We start from the raw sequence: 15,426 nt of genomic DNA, 5'->3' as shown, positions 1-15,426 counted from the left end.
AATTAGCTTCAGTATTGGAGCGATCAGCCTTCCTTTATAAGTCCCAGTCCTGGAACCATGTTATATGAACAAGAGAGTAAATAGTCTATAGCAACCAGTTCTATCCCAGCAGTCAACTGTCCCATGTAGCAAAGCTAACATGTAATTGGTTGATTTACCAGCACCATTACTTTTCTTTTGCTTTAGTGTTGAATTGCTGTAACCTCAGAAATACTCAAGCAGGGAGGACTGGTAACCTTTGGCCTGAGGGGGCCAAACCCAACCTTCTGCTGCATGCTGTGATCCCAGGACTAAACATACAGCAGATATCTGTATAATGCTCGCCACCATGTGTCACTGACTGCGGATCCAAATCCAAACTGAGTGCTGAAGTTTCGCTTAGGGTCCCCAGCTCAATAAATCTTATTAGTACTACCCCAGGAGGCAAATGCCCCAGTTCATTATTTCCATTTAATAAAGTATTCTACCAATGGGGGGGGGGGGGCTCCTAGTATAACACTATAAATAATGTATCATTGTGCTGGAGATGCTATCTACAATGTTTCCCATAGTAATGAATCTGAAACCCTCTTTCCTTTTACATAAGAATATGAAAGAGTTCCTACAGGTCACACAGTGCTTGAGACAGCCATATTCCTAAAAACAAAAGTTATACAGGCAAAGTCACCATGGTAGTACAAAGTTTAAAGGCAATATCAAGTAATCTTACCTTAGTGATCTGACTACAGTAAACTGAGATCTGATCAGTTGCTCTGACCTTTACCTCTTTATTGACTAAGCACAACAGTATGTAGAGTGGTCCTGTGCATCAACTGGTATTGACCAATCACATGGTAGCTTTCCTTAGGTTTGCCACGTTATCTTACTGAAAGCTAAATACTGGTTGGCAGCCATAATCTCTGTTCTTTACACATAAGTGTCTACCTGTATGATGTAGTAAAAAAAAACTGAACTGCTATTTATATAAGAGAAGAGAGACACATAGGGGGAGATTTCCTTAAACTGGAGCACACAGATTCTGGTGCAGCTGTGCATGGTAGCCAATCAGCTTCTAAGCTTATTCAATTTATTCAATTTATTCAAATAAATCAGTGCTTTAAGTGGTATGCACTGGTACTCAGTACCGCCACTTCCAAATATGGCTCTTGAGCATACCACCACCTCTCTGTGCGCCTTAGCATACCAGTACGCTCATTTTGGACATCTGCGCCCTCAATTACCCCCCCCCCCCCCAAGAATATTTCCCACTCCAGAGCCAAACCAGTCACCACCAGTGAGTCCCCCTGCTCCAGAGTCCAAGCCCAGGCCGGGGGGGTGCGAAAAAAATTATAGGCTATAATAGAGTACCGGCACCTCTTTTGGGCCACTTAAAGCACTGCAATAAATTCTGGAAGCTGATTGTTTTATATGCAGAGCTGCACCATATTTTGCACGCACCAGTTTTAGCAAATCTTCCCCATATTGCCATTTTCATACTTACTGTATACCTCAGCTACCATGGTGGAAATATTAACAGAGATTCATTTGTCTGTGTTTTAATAACACTCCAAGGTCTAGAGGAAAAGATTTCTGGGTCTCTCCTAGTGGCTGATGAAATACTTAATTCTTGTCCTGCTCTAGAAATGGGAATCTGATTGACATGGGTAACACATTTACTTCCCCATTCTCTACATATTTGTACATAATTATCCCACAAGGAAAACCATAGCAGATATTTCTCGGTTCTTAGTGCCATGTTGTTGTAGCCTCTTCTGGAATATGGTCCTTTATAATGGTTTGTAATCATTTTCCTGGTCTGAAAGGACAATTTTTTCACCAATGGATCCATGGTTTAGTGCAGTAGGTGTCATTCATCCTTCTAAATTACTCTTAGACAGTTCAGAGTTCTCTGTGCATCTCAACCCTGTGCATTTACTGGATCAGGTGGCTCCTGATACAAGTTCATAGGAGTCCTGGCTTGGAGGGGTCATTTTGCGTTGGCCTGGTATTATCCACTGCAGAATGCATTATGGGAAAGTACAAGTCATCCATGTTTGGCATCACTAAGATTTTCTGCCATTGGGAAAAAAAAGGACAAGTATATTACTTTCCAAAAATACAATACTTATATCAAAAATTGGAATCGGTCATATCATCAATAATGGTTTAAAATTGCCCAAAGAACATTGACATTTTCACTGTATGAATGATAGATAATGGCCACGTGAGCCTGTTCATTTACTAGATGCAAACATACAAGAAATTTTTTTTTAATTAGTCAGGCAAATTTCCCTTAAAACCAGAGAAAATTGCTATCTTTTGCCAGAGCAAGCTAGAAGAAATTACTTCTTGCCTTATTAAAGTGTATTTTGCAAAAAAAAAAAAAAAACAGAGAGATTATATAAAGTCCTAGCATCAGACATATTTTTTCATGTTAAAGCCCATTTAAACATATAGTTTAAATTGGCTAAATATATTCAGTTGTATTAAAGCAATCTTACAGTTGGTTTCCTTTATAAAGTAGCCACAGGTTGCAGAGATCCAACACGCCCTTGCTGAGCCAGAGTTAGAATTCTCCAATCAGCAAAGCTCTTGCTCTCTACTGATTGTAGAGCTCTAGCCCTGACTCAGCAAGTGGCATGTCAGATCTTTGCATGGAGACCACTGCTTCCACACAGATAGCATTTTTTACAGACTGCTGGCAGAGGACAGACATTTCCACTCAAGCTCTCACTGCTTTCTAAAAAAGAACCAACTGTAAGACTTTGGGAAGCATCTGGAATGCAATTAGCTGGCCATACACTGTTTCAAATGGGGTCACGGCGTACTGACGTCATCGGATTGCGACCGGGGAGTGCGGACGAGCGGAGCCGTCCAGCCGGCGGCTACTTTCTTGGCTCTCTTATTCCTGGTCTATTGTAAGTTTTATTTGCATTTTTTAAATAAATTTAAAAAGTGGTTTTACGCTATGGGAGTCTCTCTCTCTTTATGGTGGTGAACACCCTGACTATCTCTGGAGATATCCGGGATATAACACACTGCAGGTCAAGTGTCGGTATCCAAGACGTCTGATTTATCTACAGGCTTGTTTAACAACTCAATGTGGTAAGAGGCGACCCCTACTGGTGTGAGCTGGCACTGGTTCTTAAGTGGTACACTGGATTGTGTTTGGTACACTTTGGCTTGCTCATTTATTTCACACGGTAAGAGACGAATTCAGCTGGTGGAGGTTCAGCACGCATCATCTACACCATTTTTTCCTTTTCACTTTGGCAATTAACCTATATCTGCTTGGTAAGAGGCGACTCCAGCTGGTGTAGGATATATTTTTTGTTATGGTGTCAACTTATTACACATTGGTAAGGGGTATATATCACATGTCTTTTGCATGGAATTTTAATTCATACATCTAACTTTTCAATCATTATTTGTGAGCATTCACATTGGTGGAGGCTATTCACCACTTTACATGCCTATCACTGAATGATCACTGTGGTGTCTTAGTCACTATAAATCGTTTGTGTTGGGTTTTACGCTATTGCGTTTTATATTTTATTTCATGATTCAACAACCATTGAGTTATCACGATTCCACTGGTCCGGATCTTCCATCAAGGTGACAAGATCTAATATAGAGAACCTGCATTTTATCTTACCTCTTTTGGTAAGCACACATCCTTAAGGGGTCTGGTCCGGAAATTGAGTTTATATTTATTGTTGGACTTTTATGGACTTTGCATCTCCATTGCTCATTATTAGCGCAACTTGATTTATAACTATAACCATACACTGTTACCATTCTGCCAACATGTCCCTTTGGCAGAAGTTGATTAAACAATTGACTTCATTCGAGCTGGGGAGCCCACACTGATCAAAATTAACAGTTAAGGTATAACTGAAGGCATAACTTTTTTTAGTTTAGGATAGAGGGTAGATGGATTAGAACACCTGTCACTTTTTATTGCTGTCTGTTCCCCGTTAGGGAGATTTACCCTCTCGATTTGTCCTATTTACCATTATCATTGAAAGTGAAAGTAAAAGAAAAATCTAAAATTTTGGATTATCCCCAGAAATGTAATAGAGGGGAAATCTTCCAATGGAGACACAAGTTCGGGTGACCTGGGAGTCCCCAAGAGATTCCCTTAATTTGCAAGGATTTCCTTTTACTTCCTGTTTGGCTATGGGATAGGAAGTGAAGGTAAATCTCCCCAATGGGACAGAGATGGCAAATATAAACCTTACAGAGGTTATAACCCTTCCTCACTCTATCCAAAATACAAAAAAAGTTTAGCCTATAGTTATACTTTAAAGGGATTGTTAAAGCAGAAGTTTTTTTTTTCTTTTTTTAATGCATTCTATGCATTAAGATATAAAAACCTTCTGTGTGCAGCGGCCCCCGTCAGCCCCCCTAATACTTACCTGAGCCCATCTTTTTCCAGGGATGTTGCAGGAGTTTCTCAGCTGCCTGGGACACCCCTTTTTATTGGCTGAGACAGCAGCTCAGCGCGATTGGCTCCCGCTGCTGTCAATCAAAGTCAGTCAGTCAGTGAATCAGGAGAGAGAGAGGCAGGGCCAGGACACGGCTCTATGTCTGAATGGACACAGGGAGCTGTGACTCGGCTCGGGTGCCCCTACAGCAAGCTGCTTGCTGTGGGGGCACTCAACAGAAGGGAGGGGCCAGGAGCAAAGAAGAGGGACCCGATAAGAAGAGAATCCGGGCTGCTCTCTGCAAAACCAACTACACAGAGGAGGTAAGTAGGTAAGTATAACATGTTTGTTTGTAAAGTTTCTTTAAAAAAAAAAAAAAAAAAACAATTACTTTAAGTTGGGCTTTAAATGCACCAGCAGATCTGCAGCCAAAAGCTTCTGTTATTATTTTACTTTACTTTTCACAAAGTTGCACCTATACTTTTATGCACTATTCATTTTTTAATTGACCATGGCACCATATAGGATTTCACCATGAAGTAAGTGTACATGCAGTTTTGGTAGACATGTTATATTTGAAGAAGAGTACCTGGAATTCATCTTGTAGTTTCTTCTCTATCCATTCAGTGACATGCATAAATGTGACTTCTCGCTCTCCAAGCTTTGGGACAACCTTCATCTCCACTTGTGGCGGTGATCGGAAGCTGTACCTAAAATGTATGCTAATGATTGTTACTTCAAATATGAGCTCTCGTCAACACAGCATGAAAACTTAGAAAGAAAGTCAAGTCTAAACTATTGGAAAAAAGTATGGAAGATAGCTAATTAACAGACAAGTCTGTATCCAGCATAATGCAGAATACTCATTTCTGGAACTTTAACTCTGATGTTAAAAACTTGTCAAAACTGACCAACAGCAAATTTACACATTGAGCTCTTACCATATACGGTCAGTGGGGGGAGGGGGTATATTGATGGCCAAGGTTCCTTCCAGCTCCTGGAGTTCCACAGTCAACAGCAGAGGAGTATTGGACATTTCCTCCATCTTCCTTTTGATGTACTCATTTTCTGTTGCCCTTTGGAAGCATCGTGACTTAGCGATCTTATCTACAAAGCGAAGAATCTTGCGGCTGGTACTGTTCCCACCTGTGAAGCTGCAAAAGGAGAGCCAGCTATGAAGAGAACCCAAATTAAAATGTAAATCTCCTGCACTTGGTCACTATGGTGAATAGTAGTTGTTAATATCCTCTGTTAGTTGGGGATATTTTCTGAAGGACCCTATGTCTGAGCTTAGGAAAAAGTAGGTGGTGTTCTCTGGTTAAAGCAGCAACCTCTTTCTGATCCCACATTACCATACCATAAGAGCAAGGCTTCACAGCAAAGAGTCATGTGACATGATGATACAGTCCCACCTGGAAGCCTTGTGAGTACTTTGCAGTGGAAGTTATGAAGGTCAGATAAAGGAAAATTGACAGGACCTCTGAATTTAGTTGTCATGTTTCCTGGACAAAATTCTCCATCCACTGCTTTATTTTAACCCATGTCTTTTTTTCCTGTGAAATGTTAAACTAATCTATCACAGGTAATGTGACCGCTGCTTTATAAATCTTTTCAGGCCCCCTTGCTTTTTGAAGTCCAGTTGTTGTTCCTTTCTGTTTGATGTAGTAATCAGATCTTGCTTCTGTAAAATATATCTTCCAACATTTAAAAAGCCAATGCAAAGAAGACCACATGTAGCAAGTAAATGAATAAACCTCCCAGTAATGCTATTACTAGGCTGCAGCTAAAGGAAGCTTTAATGATTTGTAATGGGACTTCAGGAGATTGAAAACCAACAATTTCACATTAAAATTGGAAAGCAAGTGAGCAACAGGGTTTTGTGCAGCCTCCCTGAATGCTGTCACTTTACTCTTATAGCCGCTTCCCTTCCCTGTTACCTTTGGTCACACCAATCCCGGACGAGCCCCCAAATGTTACAGGATTATCAGTGATCTAAATGCAAGGTATAACAAAGATGCAGCCTGCAGAATCTGTATCAAAGAGGAGACACAAAACACTGTTGCTCACTATCTTTCCAAGTTCAATGGGAACTTGTTAGTTTTCAGTCTCCTGAGGTCACACTACACATTATTAGAGCTCCCTCTAGCTGCAGCCTAGTAAAAGTATTACTGTGAGGTTTATTCATTTATTTGCTACATACACAACAATATTTTACCCAAACCTTAGCCTATCCTGAATATAATTTGCACAACCATATACATTTCACTAAGCCAAACCTCTTTACATGTCATAGTTAGGACTGATTATCCTGGTGGGATGTATAATAATTAATTATCTAGACCAGGGATCTCCAAACTACGGCCCTCCAGCTGTTGTGGAATTACACGTCCCATGAGGCATTGTAAAACTCTGACATTCACAGACATGACTAGGCATGATGGGAATTGTAGTTCCTTAACAACTGGAGGGCCATAGTTTGGAGACTTCTGATCTAGACAATAAGACCAACTTAACTGAAATAAGAACTATTTCTCCCATAAAGAAAGACCGAATTGTGATTTACTGTACCTGTCAGTATTATTTGGGTTGACTCTGTCTCCCAGAGTTCCCTGTATTTCTGCTGCTGGGATCTCTTCGTCTTCTGATGAGCCAGCGCTTGAGGACTCTTCATCACTATCAGTGAAAATCCTGGCTCTTGGCATCCTGACAATAAAGATGCATTTTTTTAAATTGATTAACTTTATTTCATATTTCTGGCTATGTTGGCTGCTGACCACGTGACCCAAATCCTGCATCAGAAGCCATTTGATTTCTGCTGAAGAGGCTCATGGGACTATGCTTCAGACAGAACCATCCAATCCTCTGATAGTCCACTTAAAAAAAAAATCTTATGACTAGTGCCCTGGGTTCTGGTCACATGACCAGGATGGGAGGGAGATTGGAGTACCCTCTTCAGCTGTGTTCATTTTACCTTCTATATATGTAACCACATAATGACCCTCCATACCTTCAAACTTTTTGAGGTAGGAATGAGGGACACCTATAAGCAAAAGTATGTAGGTATAGGACCTCCCCCACCATGCCCCATTCCTTTATACTGGCTTTTGAAATTTACAAATGCAGCAATTTAGAAATTGGATGAAAGGTTTAGCACTGGGAAACACTTTTTGAAAGAGAAATAGTGCATTTTATATACAATTATATATATAAGACCAAAATGAGAAACAAATGATGAAGAAAAAGGGACTTTGTTCCAAATCAGGGAAAGTCCCTTCGAAATCAGGGACAGTTGGGAGCTATGTCTTCTACAGTCTATAACAGGCTATCTCAACCCAGGTTCCGTGGGACCCTAGGGTTCCTCCAAAGGTTGCTAGGGGTTATTTGAGCAATGAGCAATTTCTGCTACTAAAACAAGTACCCACTAACACCAATTATCTTTTTAGCTATCTGTACGAGGACCATTCTTCCAACTGACCACCAATTTAGTGAGCATTTTTCCCACTGACCACAAATGTAAGGGGCATTCTTCACCCTTACCACCAATGTAAGGGGCATTCCTCCCACTGTCCTCCAATGGAAGGAGCATTCTTCCCACTGACAACAAATGTAATGGGCATTCCTTCCACTCAGGGCCGGCCTTTGGGGTGTGCGAGCTGTGCGGCCGCACAGGGCGCCATGGGCAACAGGGGCGCCGTGCGGCCATCACAGCTCGCAGATGATCAGGCCGCACAGCGGGAGGTAAGCGGCGATCGCGGCCTGGAAGTTCAGTGTGGGGGTCTCTGATGTAAGGGGGGGCTCTGTGTGGGGATTCTCTGATGTAAGGGGGCTCTGTGTGGGGAGTCTCTGATGTAAGGGGGGGGGCTCTGTGTGGGACTCTAATGTAAAGGGGTATTTGATGTAAGGGGGGCTCTGTGTGGGGATTCTCTGATGTAAGGGGGGCTCTGTGTGGGGATTCTCTGATGTAAGGGGGGCTCTGGGTGGGGAGTCTCTGATGTAAGGGGGGGGGGGGCTCTGTGTGGGACTCTAATGTAAGGGAGGTATTTGATGTAAGGGGGGCTCTGTGAGGGGTCTCTAATGTAAGGGGGGCTAAGTTATTAGTGATCATAAAAAAGAAAAGTCAAATAAAGTGTAACAAAGTGCAAGAAAATGTGCGGTGGGGGTCACGTGTGCGGTGGGGGGGGGGGGGGGGGCGCCACAGGATTAGCTCACACAGGGCGCCTGAACACCTAAGGCCGGCCCTGCTTCCACTCATCACCAATGTAAGAAGCTTTCCTCCCATTTATTGACCACCAGTAAAGGAAGCATTCTTCACACTGGCAACCAACATAAGGAGCATTCTACCCACTGACCACAAATGTAATGGGCATTCCTCCCTCTAACCACCTAATTAACCCCTTCCTCCTTGCCCTTATTTTTTTAGCAAGCTTTTTTCCATTTTATTATTACCATAGTTATGTAAACCATTGCAACGCATGTTGCAATATAAGGCGGCCCGATGTGACAGGTATGTCCTCCACCCCCCTCACTCTGTGCTGTGGGATGTACGCCTCCATCCAGCACTAATTATCCCTTTGCAGATGATGCAGGCATTGTTTTAGCCTGTGCATTGTTTCTGCCTGCCTGTTCACAGCCTCTGCTCTATTTCTATGTCAGCTCAGCAGTTTATAGAGAGCAAACAGAGCAGCTGACACTCCGGCCCCCTGAAATAGCAAAGATACACTAGATCATTCCTAAATATTGCACAAAATGCACCCAACAATAACAGTTAAAGTAGATCTAACTCAAATCAGTAAAATCTCATAAAAAGCTTTAAAATGTTAATGTCATAGTAAAAGTAATTTTCAATCTACATATATAAACCTGCAACTTTTAGGCTGGCAATACATTATGCAATTTTCTTGTACCATTTTTCCATTAGATTTACCAAAACCATATAATATGAGTTCACACCTAAACACTTTCAGTTTGTATGCAATCAGGCAGCCCCTTACACTACATAATTGAAGGTAAATCTAAAGGAATTTGAACAAGAAAATTGTATAATGTATGCAGGGGCAGACTGGCAACTTTCAGTCCAGGGGGCAAGTACAAACCAGAAGCCCATGGTTCAGTGACCCGGCCCCCACTCTCCCTCTTCCTGACCCCCATTCCAGGCTGAAGCCCTGCTCCAGGTACTCTCTACTTACTGGCTGAATCCGGGTTCCTGACCTGGCCAGCAGAGGTGTTTGGGGGGAGCTGGGACAGATCAGTTGGGGCTGGCCAGGGGGAGCAGAGTCTCCAGTGGGACATGGAACTGGCCTCTGCTCAGACACAGCTTGCACCATCAATGCTGGGGGGAGGTCTTCGCTCTGTCCTTGTCTTCAACCTGCGCTCAGTAGGTAAGTGAGAGGAACTTTTTCCATCTCTTCACCAGGAATCCTTTAGGCATGTCTGTGGCAGAAGCAGTGCAGCCTTTTTACGGGGCATCAGAGCGGCCCAGGGGGCAACTGCCCCCCTGCCCCCTGGCCCAGTCCTCCCCTGAATGTATGACAGCTTTAAATAATCTTTTAAAAATCTGGCAATCCTGCCATGAAATCCTTGTTCAGATCCATCCTGTTTTAGGGTAACTAACTGTGACCCTGCATTGTCATTCATTCACATATAATCCTGTTTGAGAATATAAACAGCAACACACATTGCGCAGGCATGGTCCACTATTGGGTCTAAAGTAACGATGTTCAGATAACACTGGAGTGTCAGTGCAAATATTAAGATCTGCATGAAAAATATATCTCTAAACCCATTAAATTTAAAATAAAATCATGTTGTTTGATTTTGTTCATGATAGTGTTACTTTAACTGTGCTTGGATCTCCACATCTGTGCATGTCACATGTTCTAATCAAAATGATACAGAGCAGAAGGTCTAATTAAGCCGTCTAGCACCATCTAATTAATTCCAGAAAATTAAATCTTATACAATCCAGTGTTTAATGTGTCTGCACAATCTAAAGACGCACTGCCAGGTCTTATTAAATTGTGCTCTAAAGGAATGCATGTCTACAATAAATAGAGAGAGAGAGAGAGAGAGAGAGAGAAAGAAAGAAAGAAAGAAAGAAAGAAAGAAAGAAAGAAAGAAAGAAAGAAAGAAAGAAAGAAAGAAAGAAAGAAAGAAAGAAAGAAAGAAAGAAAGAAAGAAAGAAAGAAAGAAAAAGAGAGGGGGGAAGAGAGTAGGGGGAGAGAGACAGAGAGGGAAAGAGAGAGGGAGAGAGTGGGGGGGGGGGCGAGAAGGAGAGAGAGGGAGAAAGAGAGAGGGGGGATAGAAAGAGAGAGAGTGGTGGGGGAGAGAGAGATAGAGGGGAGAGGGAGAGAGAGGAGAGAGAGGGAGGTAGAGAGGAAGAGAGAGAGGGAGGTAGAGGGAGGGAGAGAGAGGGGGGGAGGGAGAGAGAGAGACAGAGAGAGAGGGAGAGAGAGAGAGATAGGGGAGAGAGAGAGATAGGGAGGGGGAGACATAGGAAGGGAGGTAGAGAGAGAAGGAGATAGAAAGAGAGAGAGAGGTAGAGAGGAGATAAAAAGAGAAAGAGAGGGGGAGAAAGAGATGGGACAGAGAGAGAGGGGGAGAGATGGGAGCGATAGAAAGGGAGAGAGATGGGAGAGATATAAAGGGAGAGAGAGAAAGAGAGGGAGAGAGAGAAGGAGATAGAGAGAGGGAGAGAGAGAAGGAGATAGAGAGAGGGGGAGAGATGGAGTAGAAAGAGGGGGAGAGATAGATAGATAGATAGATAGATAGATAGATAGATAGATAGATAGATAGATAGATAGATAGATAGATAGATAGATAGATAGATAGATAGATAGAGGGGGGAGAGAGAGCAAGAAATAGAAAGAGAGAGAGGGAGGAAAAGAGAGCGATAGAAAGAGAGAGAGAGTAAGAGAGAGGGAGTGAAGGGAGGGGATGAGAGGGGGGAGAGAGAGAGAGAGGGGGAGAAAGAGAGAGGGGGAGAGAGAGAGGGAGAAAGAGAGAGGGGGAGAGAGAGGGAGAAAGAGAGAGATAGAAAGAGAGAGAGAGAGTAGGGTTGGGGAGAGGGGGAGATAGGAAGAGAAAGGGATAGAGAGAGGGAGGGGGAGAGGGGGGAGAGAGAGAGATAGAGGGAGAGCAAGAGAGAGAAAGAAAGAGGGAGAGGGAGAGAGATTGGGAAAGGGAGAGAGGAGAGAGAGTGGCAGGGGGGAGAGAGAGGGGGGGGGGTATAAAGAGAGGGAGGGAGAGAGAGAGAGAGAAGGGGAGAGGGAGAGACACCTTAAAGGGTAACTCCATTTCTGTGGGGGAAAAAATATAGTGTATACAATTGCAACTCAAGTCATATTGTAATTGAATTTTATTTAAAATGACCTTTTCTTTTCAAGCTACAGTTCTGTTATTTTCTGTAAAATGCAATAGGACTACCCAGAGAGGTTCTGTACAGAGAATGTGTACAGAACGCCCCCCAGAAACATAATTTCCTGCTTGTGTGATTGGCTCACTGATTTTCCCAGAAGTCTGCACTAGGATACAATTCAGATTTTTGGCATCTCCTGCAACAAAAATGTAATTTGTGGTGAGATACTCGGAATAGGAAATCATGTCTAAAGGCATGTGCAGCATCCCACTCAGGACACGTGGGAACTGCAAATGTATTATTTCTTTGTCATCGCTGTATTGCATGTCATTTTGCATTTGACATTTGTTAATCCCTGTTCATAGGCTGGTCAAGTGTGCTTCATACTTCCCACCACAAGATGGGGATAGCACCACTTTGGGATATCTATCCCAGCTCAGGTTTATCTGTGGTCAGTGTTCAGTTCAGGAAGTGAGTGTACAGAGAGAAGCTCCATGTAGAGGTTAGTGAAGGTCAGTCCAGAGAGGGACAAATTGGAACTGCTCAAATCAAAGGGTAAAAGCCACCAAATGGCAGCAAGACCTTTGAGAATAAAGGTGAAGGATTTCCTTAGCCACTGGCAATCTCACCAAATTTCACTGGATTCTAAAGGGACCAGGAACAAGTAAGCATTATACTGAACCACAGCCTGAGACAAGACCTACCAAAACCTATTAACAGTGGATCAGCAGAATTCCTCTATTTACCCAGAGACTGTATTCTATCTGGATGTTTGTACTGCAACCAAAACCAGTTACAGTAAAAGTTGTGAGTTGTATCCTACCACTGTCTACCTCATTCTTCACTATTGCTATTACAACTGGTTGTACCACCATTAACGGTACTGGCGTCACGACAAATACCATCAAGGGACCCAGCCACCACATGCACTCTAAACACCCCTGTCATCACGGGCACCTCAACCACCATCTTGGCTGGCGTTTCCCTATCACAGAGCGTGCCCCGGAGGATTTCGTGCTGTCTTCCTCTTCACTGTGCGACCAGCCCAGGGAGGCTTTCTGCTAACCGTGAGTAAACCGATGAACTGTATTATTGCTGTCTCTCATCGGCCCACCGTGCACCTCACGTGTCGCCCCTGTGGTTCTGGCTCGTCGCATAAAAATTTGGCGTCACGAACAGGATATTAACCCCTGTGCCTTATCTAAAAGACTGTCGCATCAGAATAAGCCCCTTTGCTTTATTGAGAGACTGTTTACTTATTGCACACTGTGTGGGGCCACAGAACTGTTTAAACTGTTTCAAAGTCGCATGAAAGTGTTATCCCAGTTATCAGCATAAAAATCGCAGCATCCAAAGTGAGAAAATCAGACATTTGTGTGTCAACAAAACTGCTTGCTGTATTTGAATTGACTGTTTCTATTCACTTAAAATGGCTGCCGTAGACCTTCTTGTTCAAAAATTTCTGCGCCATCACTGTGGATAAGTTAGTGACACCCCCTGAAGAGCGGGAAAGTTTGGTGCCACCCATTTATGCAAAATTGTCCGGCCAGCCCGCCTTACCTTTCCTGTGTCAATCCTGGGAGGAGAGTGTGACAAGCGCACGCCCCAGAAGTCGCGAGACTTCGCATGCGAGCAAAAGAAGAGAAAATAATCGCATTGCTTGCCATCCGAGCAGTAATCGCAACCTGTCAGCTGCCTCTACTATCTATAAGGAGCACTGATAGCCGGAACTTTGCCAGAAACCCAAAATCAACTTTGCTGCAGCATTGTATTCAGCCGGCATTCTTAAAGGGCCATACACCCGCAAGACAGCAGTTGCCCATAGCAACACCGCACAAAAAGTGTCTAAAAACGCATTTGACTTACCTAACTATAATTCACCTGCTGTCACCATGTCTGTGCAGGAAGATGAGGTGCAGCCTGACCTCAGCGGACCCCCTGCATCAGCCGCAGTAAGTCGCAGTGCAATACCAACCGCTGCAGCACCAAGCTTAATGCCTTTAACCATGCCTTATTATTTTGGGGCCCCCTGGTTCCCACGATATTCTGGAGAAATTCATACTTTAAGGGACTTTAAAGAAAAAATTCTTGCTGTGTTCAGATTGTACCATGTATCCTCAGAGCAACAGATGGAGATTCTTCTTGCGCAATTGGAAGGAGCTGCGCTCAGAGAAGTGAAATCTTGGCCGAGCTCAGAGAGAAAGACCATGGAGCAGATTTTTGAACGTCTCTACACCACCTTTGAACCCAGGACCGTGTCAGAGGTCAAGATGAGGTTCTTCAGCAAGAAACAGCAATCTGGTGAGTCACTCAGAGACTTTGCATTATCTTTGCAGGAATCCCTTAGAGCTGTTGTCCAAGTAGACCCCCGTGAGGCAGAGAATCAGGACAAAACCCTGAAAGAACAATTTATTGAAGGCGTCAATACAGACAATCTAAAGAGCCAACTAAGAATGTTAGCCGCCCAACATCCAAGAGCTACCTTCTTAGATTTCAAAGAATTAGCTATCAGCATACTGGGAAAAAACCCACCAACAGAACCTGTTAGATCTGTTGAAGTGCCTGTATCACAGCTGGTTACCCCTGTAAAGTCTTTACCTATAGTCAGTCAGGCAACCCAAGCTCTAGTTACTGACGCAGTTGCCGCCTTGACTGAGCAAGTCCATTTCCTGACTAAAAGTCTGGAGAAAGTCCACCAAAAGTTGGAACAATGGGAGAAACCATTAATGCTAGAGGATGAGAAACCTGTGTCCAGAAGACTCTTCCCCTCTAATTATGGAGAGACTTATTCCAGAAATTCTGGCGGACGCCCCCCTGACCGCACTAGTACCCCTAAGCGGCCAATCTGCACGTACTGTCACAAACCAGGCCATACAGAAGCAACCTGCTGGCAGTTAAACAGGGAAACCCCCGAGGCCAAGGACCACCCCTCGGGAGGTAAACCAATAGGTCCAGAAGATCCCCACTGGATGCCAAGATACGTTGGATCCCGTCCTGAAGTGGCACTTCAAATAAATGGAGTTCCTTTTGTTGCCCTAGTTGACACCGGATCCCAAGTCACCACTATCCAACAAGCAGCCTTTGAAAAATACTGGGATCAAAATCAGCTTACCCAGCCTCCAGAATCCTGGCTGAGTCTCATAGCCAGTAACGGCAAACCCATACCAGTCCATGGTTATTGGGAACCTACCATTCAAGTAGGAGGAACTACACTTCCTCGACAAGGCCTTATTGTGGTACGAGTCAGAGACAATAACCCTAACCCTCCAATAGTCCTAGGAATGAATGTCCTCAGGAACTGTTATGTTGAGATGCTAGAAGCCTTGCACCAGTTAGTGCCTACTGCCTCTCCTGATTCTAAGAAGGTGATCCAACAAACCATCCGTGTACTAAGTGCGCAACAGAGATTCACCAACGAAAAAGGAGAAATTTGCTGTGCCCGCATCCGGGATAAGCAACCTGTGATCCTCAAACCCAACACCGAAACTCTCTTGTGGTGCCGAGCTGTAGTCGGAATTCAAGGTCAAGACTACCAAGCCCTGGTAGAGCCTGTTGTTTTGGAAGACTATCCTCTAGTTAGAGCTGCAAGAAGCCTAGTAACCGTCTCTGAAGGTAAAGTGCCTATACGACTCCTAAACTTGAGTGATAGCAGTGTAACACTAACCA

The 15,426-nt window shown here is 43.6% G+C and overlaps 1 protein-coding gene across 1 annotated transcript in view; it reads right to left on the bottom strand.

The window, feature by feature from the left end:
- Positions 1-1,384: 1,384 nt before the first annotated feature.
- The window catches only part of LOC309558792 (testis-expressed protein 2-like), a 107,646-nt gene continuing 93,604 nt past the window's right edge, over positions 1,385-15,426 (bottom strand). The window contains exons 9-12 of the mRNA XM_082261849.1: positions 6,975-7,109; positions 5,348-5,560; positions 4,996-5,116; positions 1,385-2,052 (exon numbers count right to left, since the gene is read on the bottom strand). Of these exons, the coding sequence (XP_082117975.1) occupies positions 1,942-2,052; positions 4,996-5,116; positions 5,348-5,560; positions 6,975-7,109 (580 nt within the window). The 3' untranslated portion in view covers positions 1,385-1,941. The remainder of the gene's footprint in view (positions 2,053-4,995; positions 5,117-5,347; positions 5,561-6,974; positions 7,110-15,426) is intronic.

The sequence above is a fragment of the Pelophylax lessonae genome (genome assembly GCF_965119305.1).
Source record: "Pelophylax lessonae genome assembly, chromosome: 6".
Taxonomy (NCBI): domain Eukaryota; kingdom Metazoa; phylum Chordata; class Amphibia; order Anura; family Ranidae; genus Pelophylax; species Pelophylax lessonae.
Note: the sequence above shows the minus strand (reverse complement) of the source record. Positions and strands in the feature narration are given on the sequence as shown.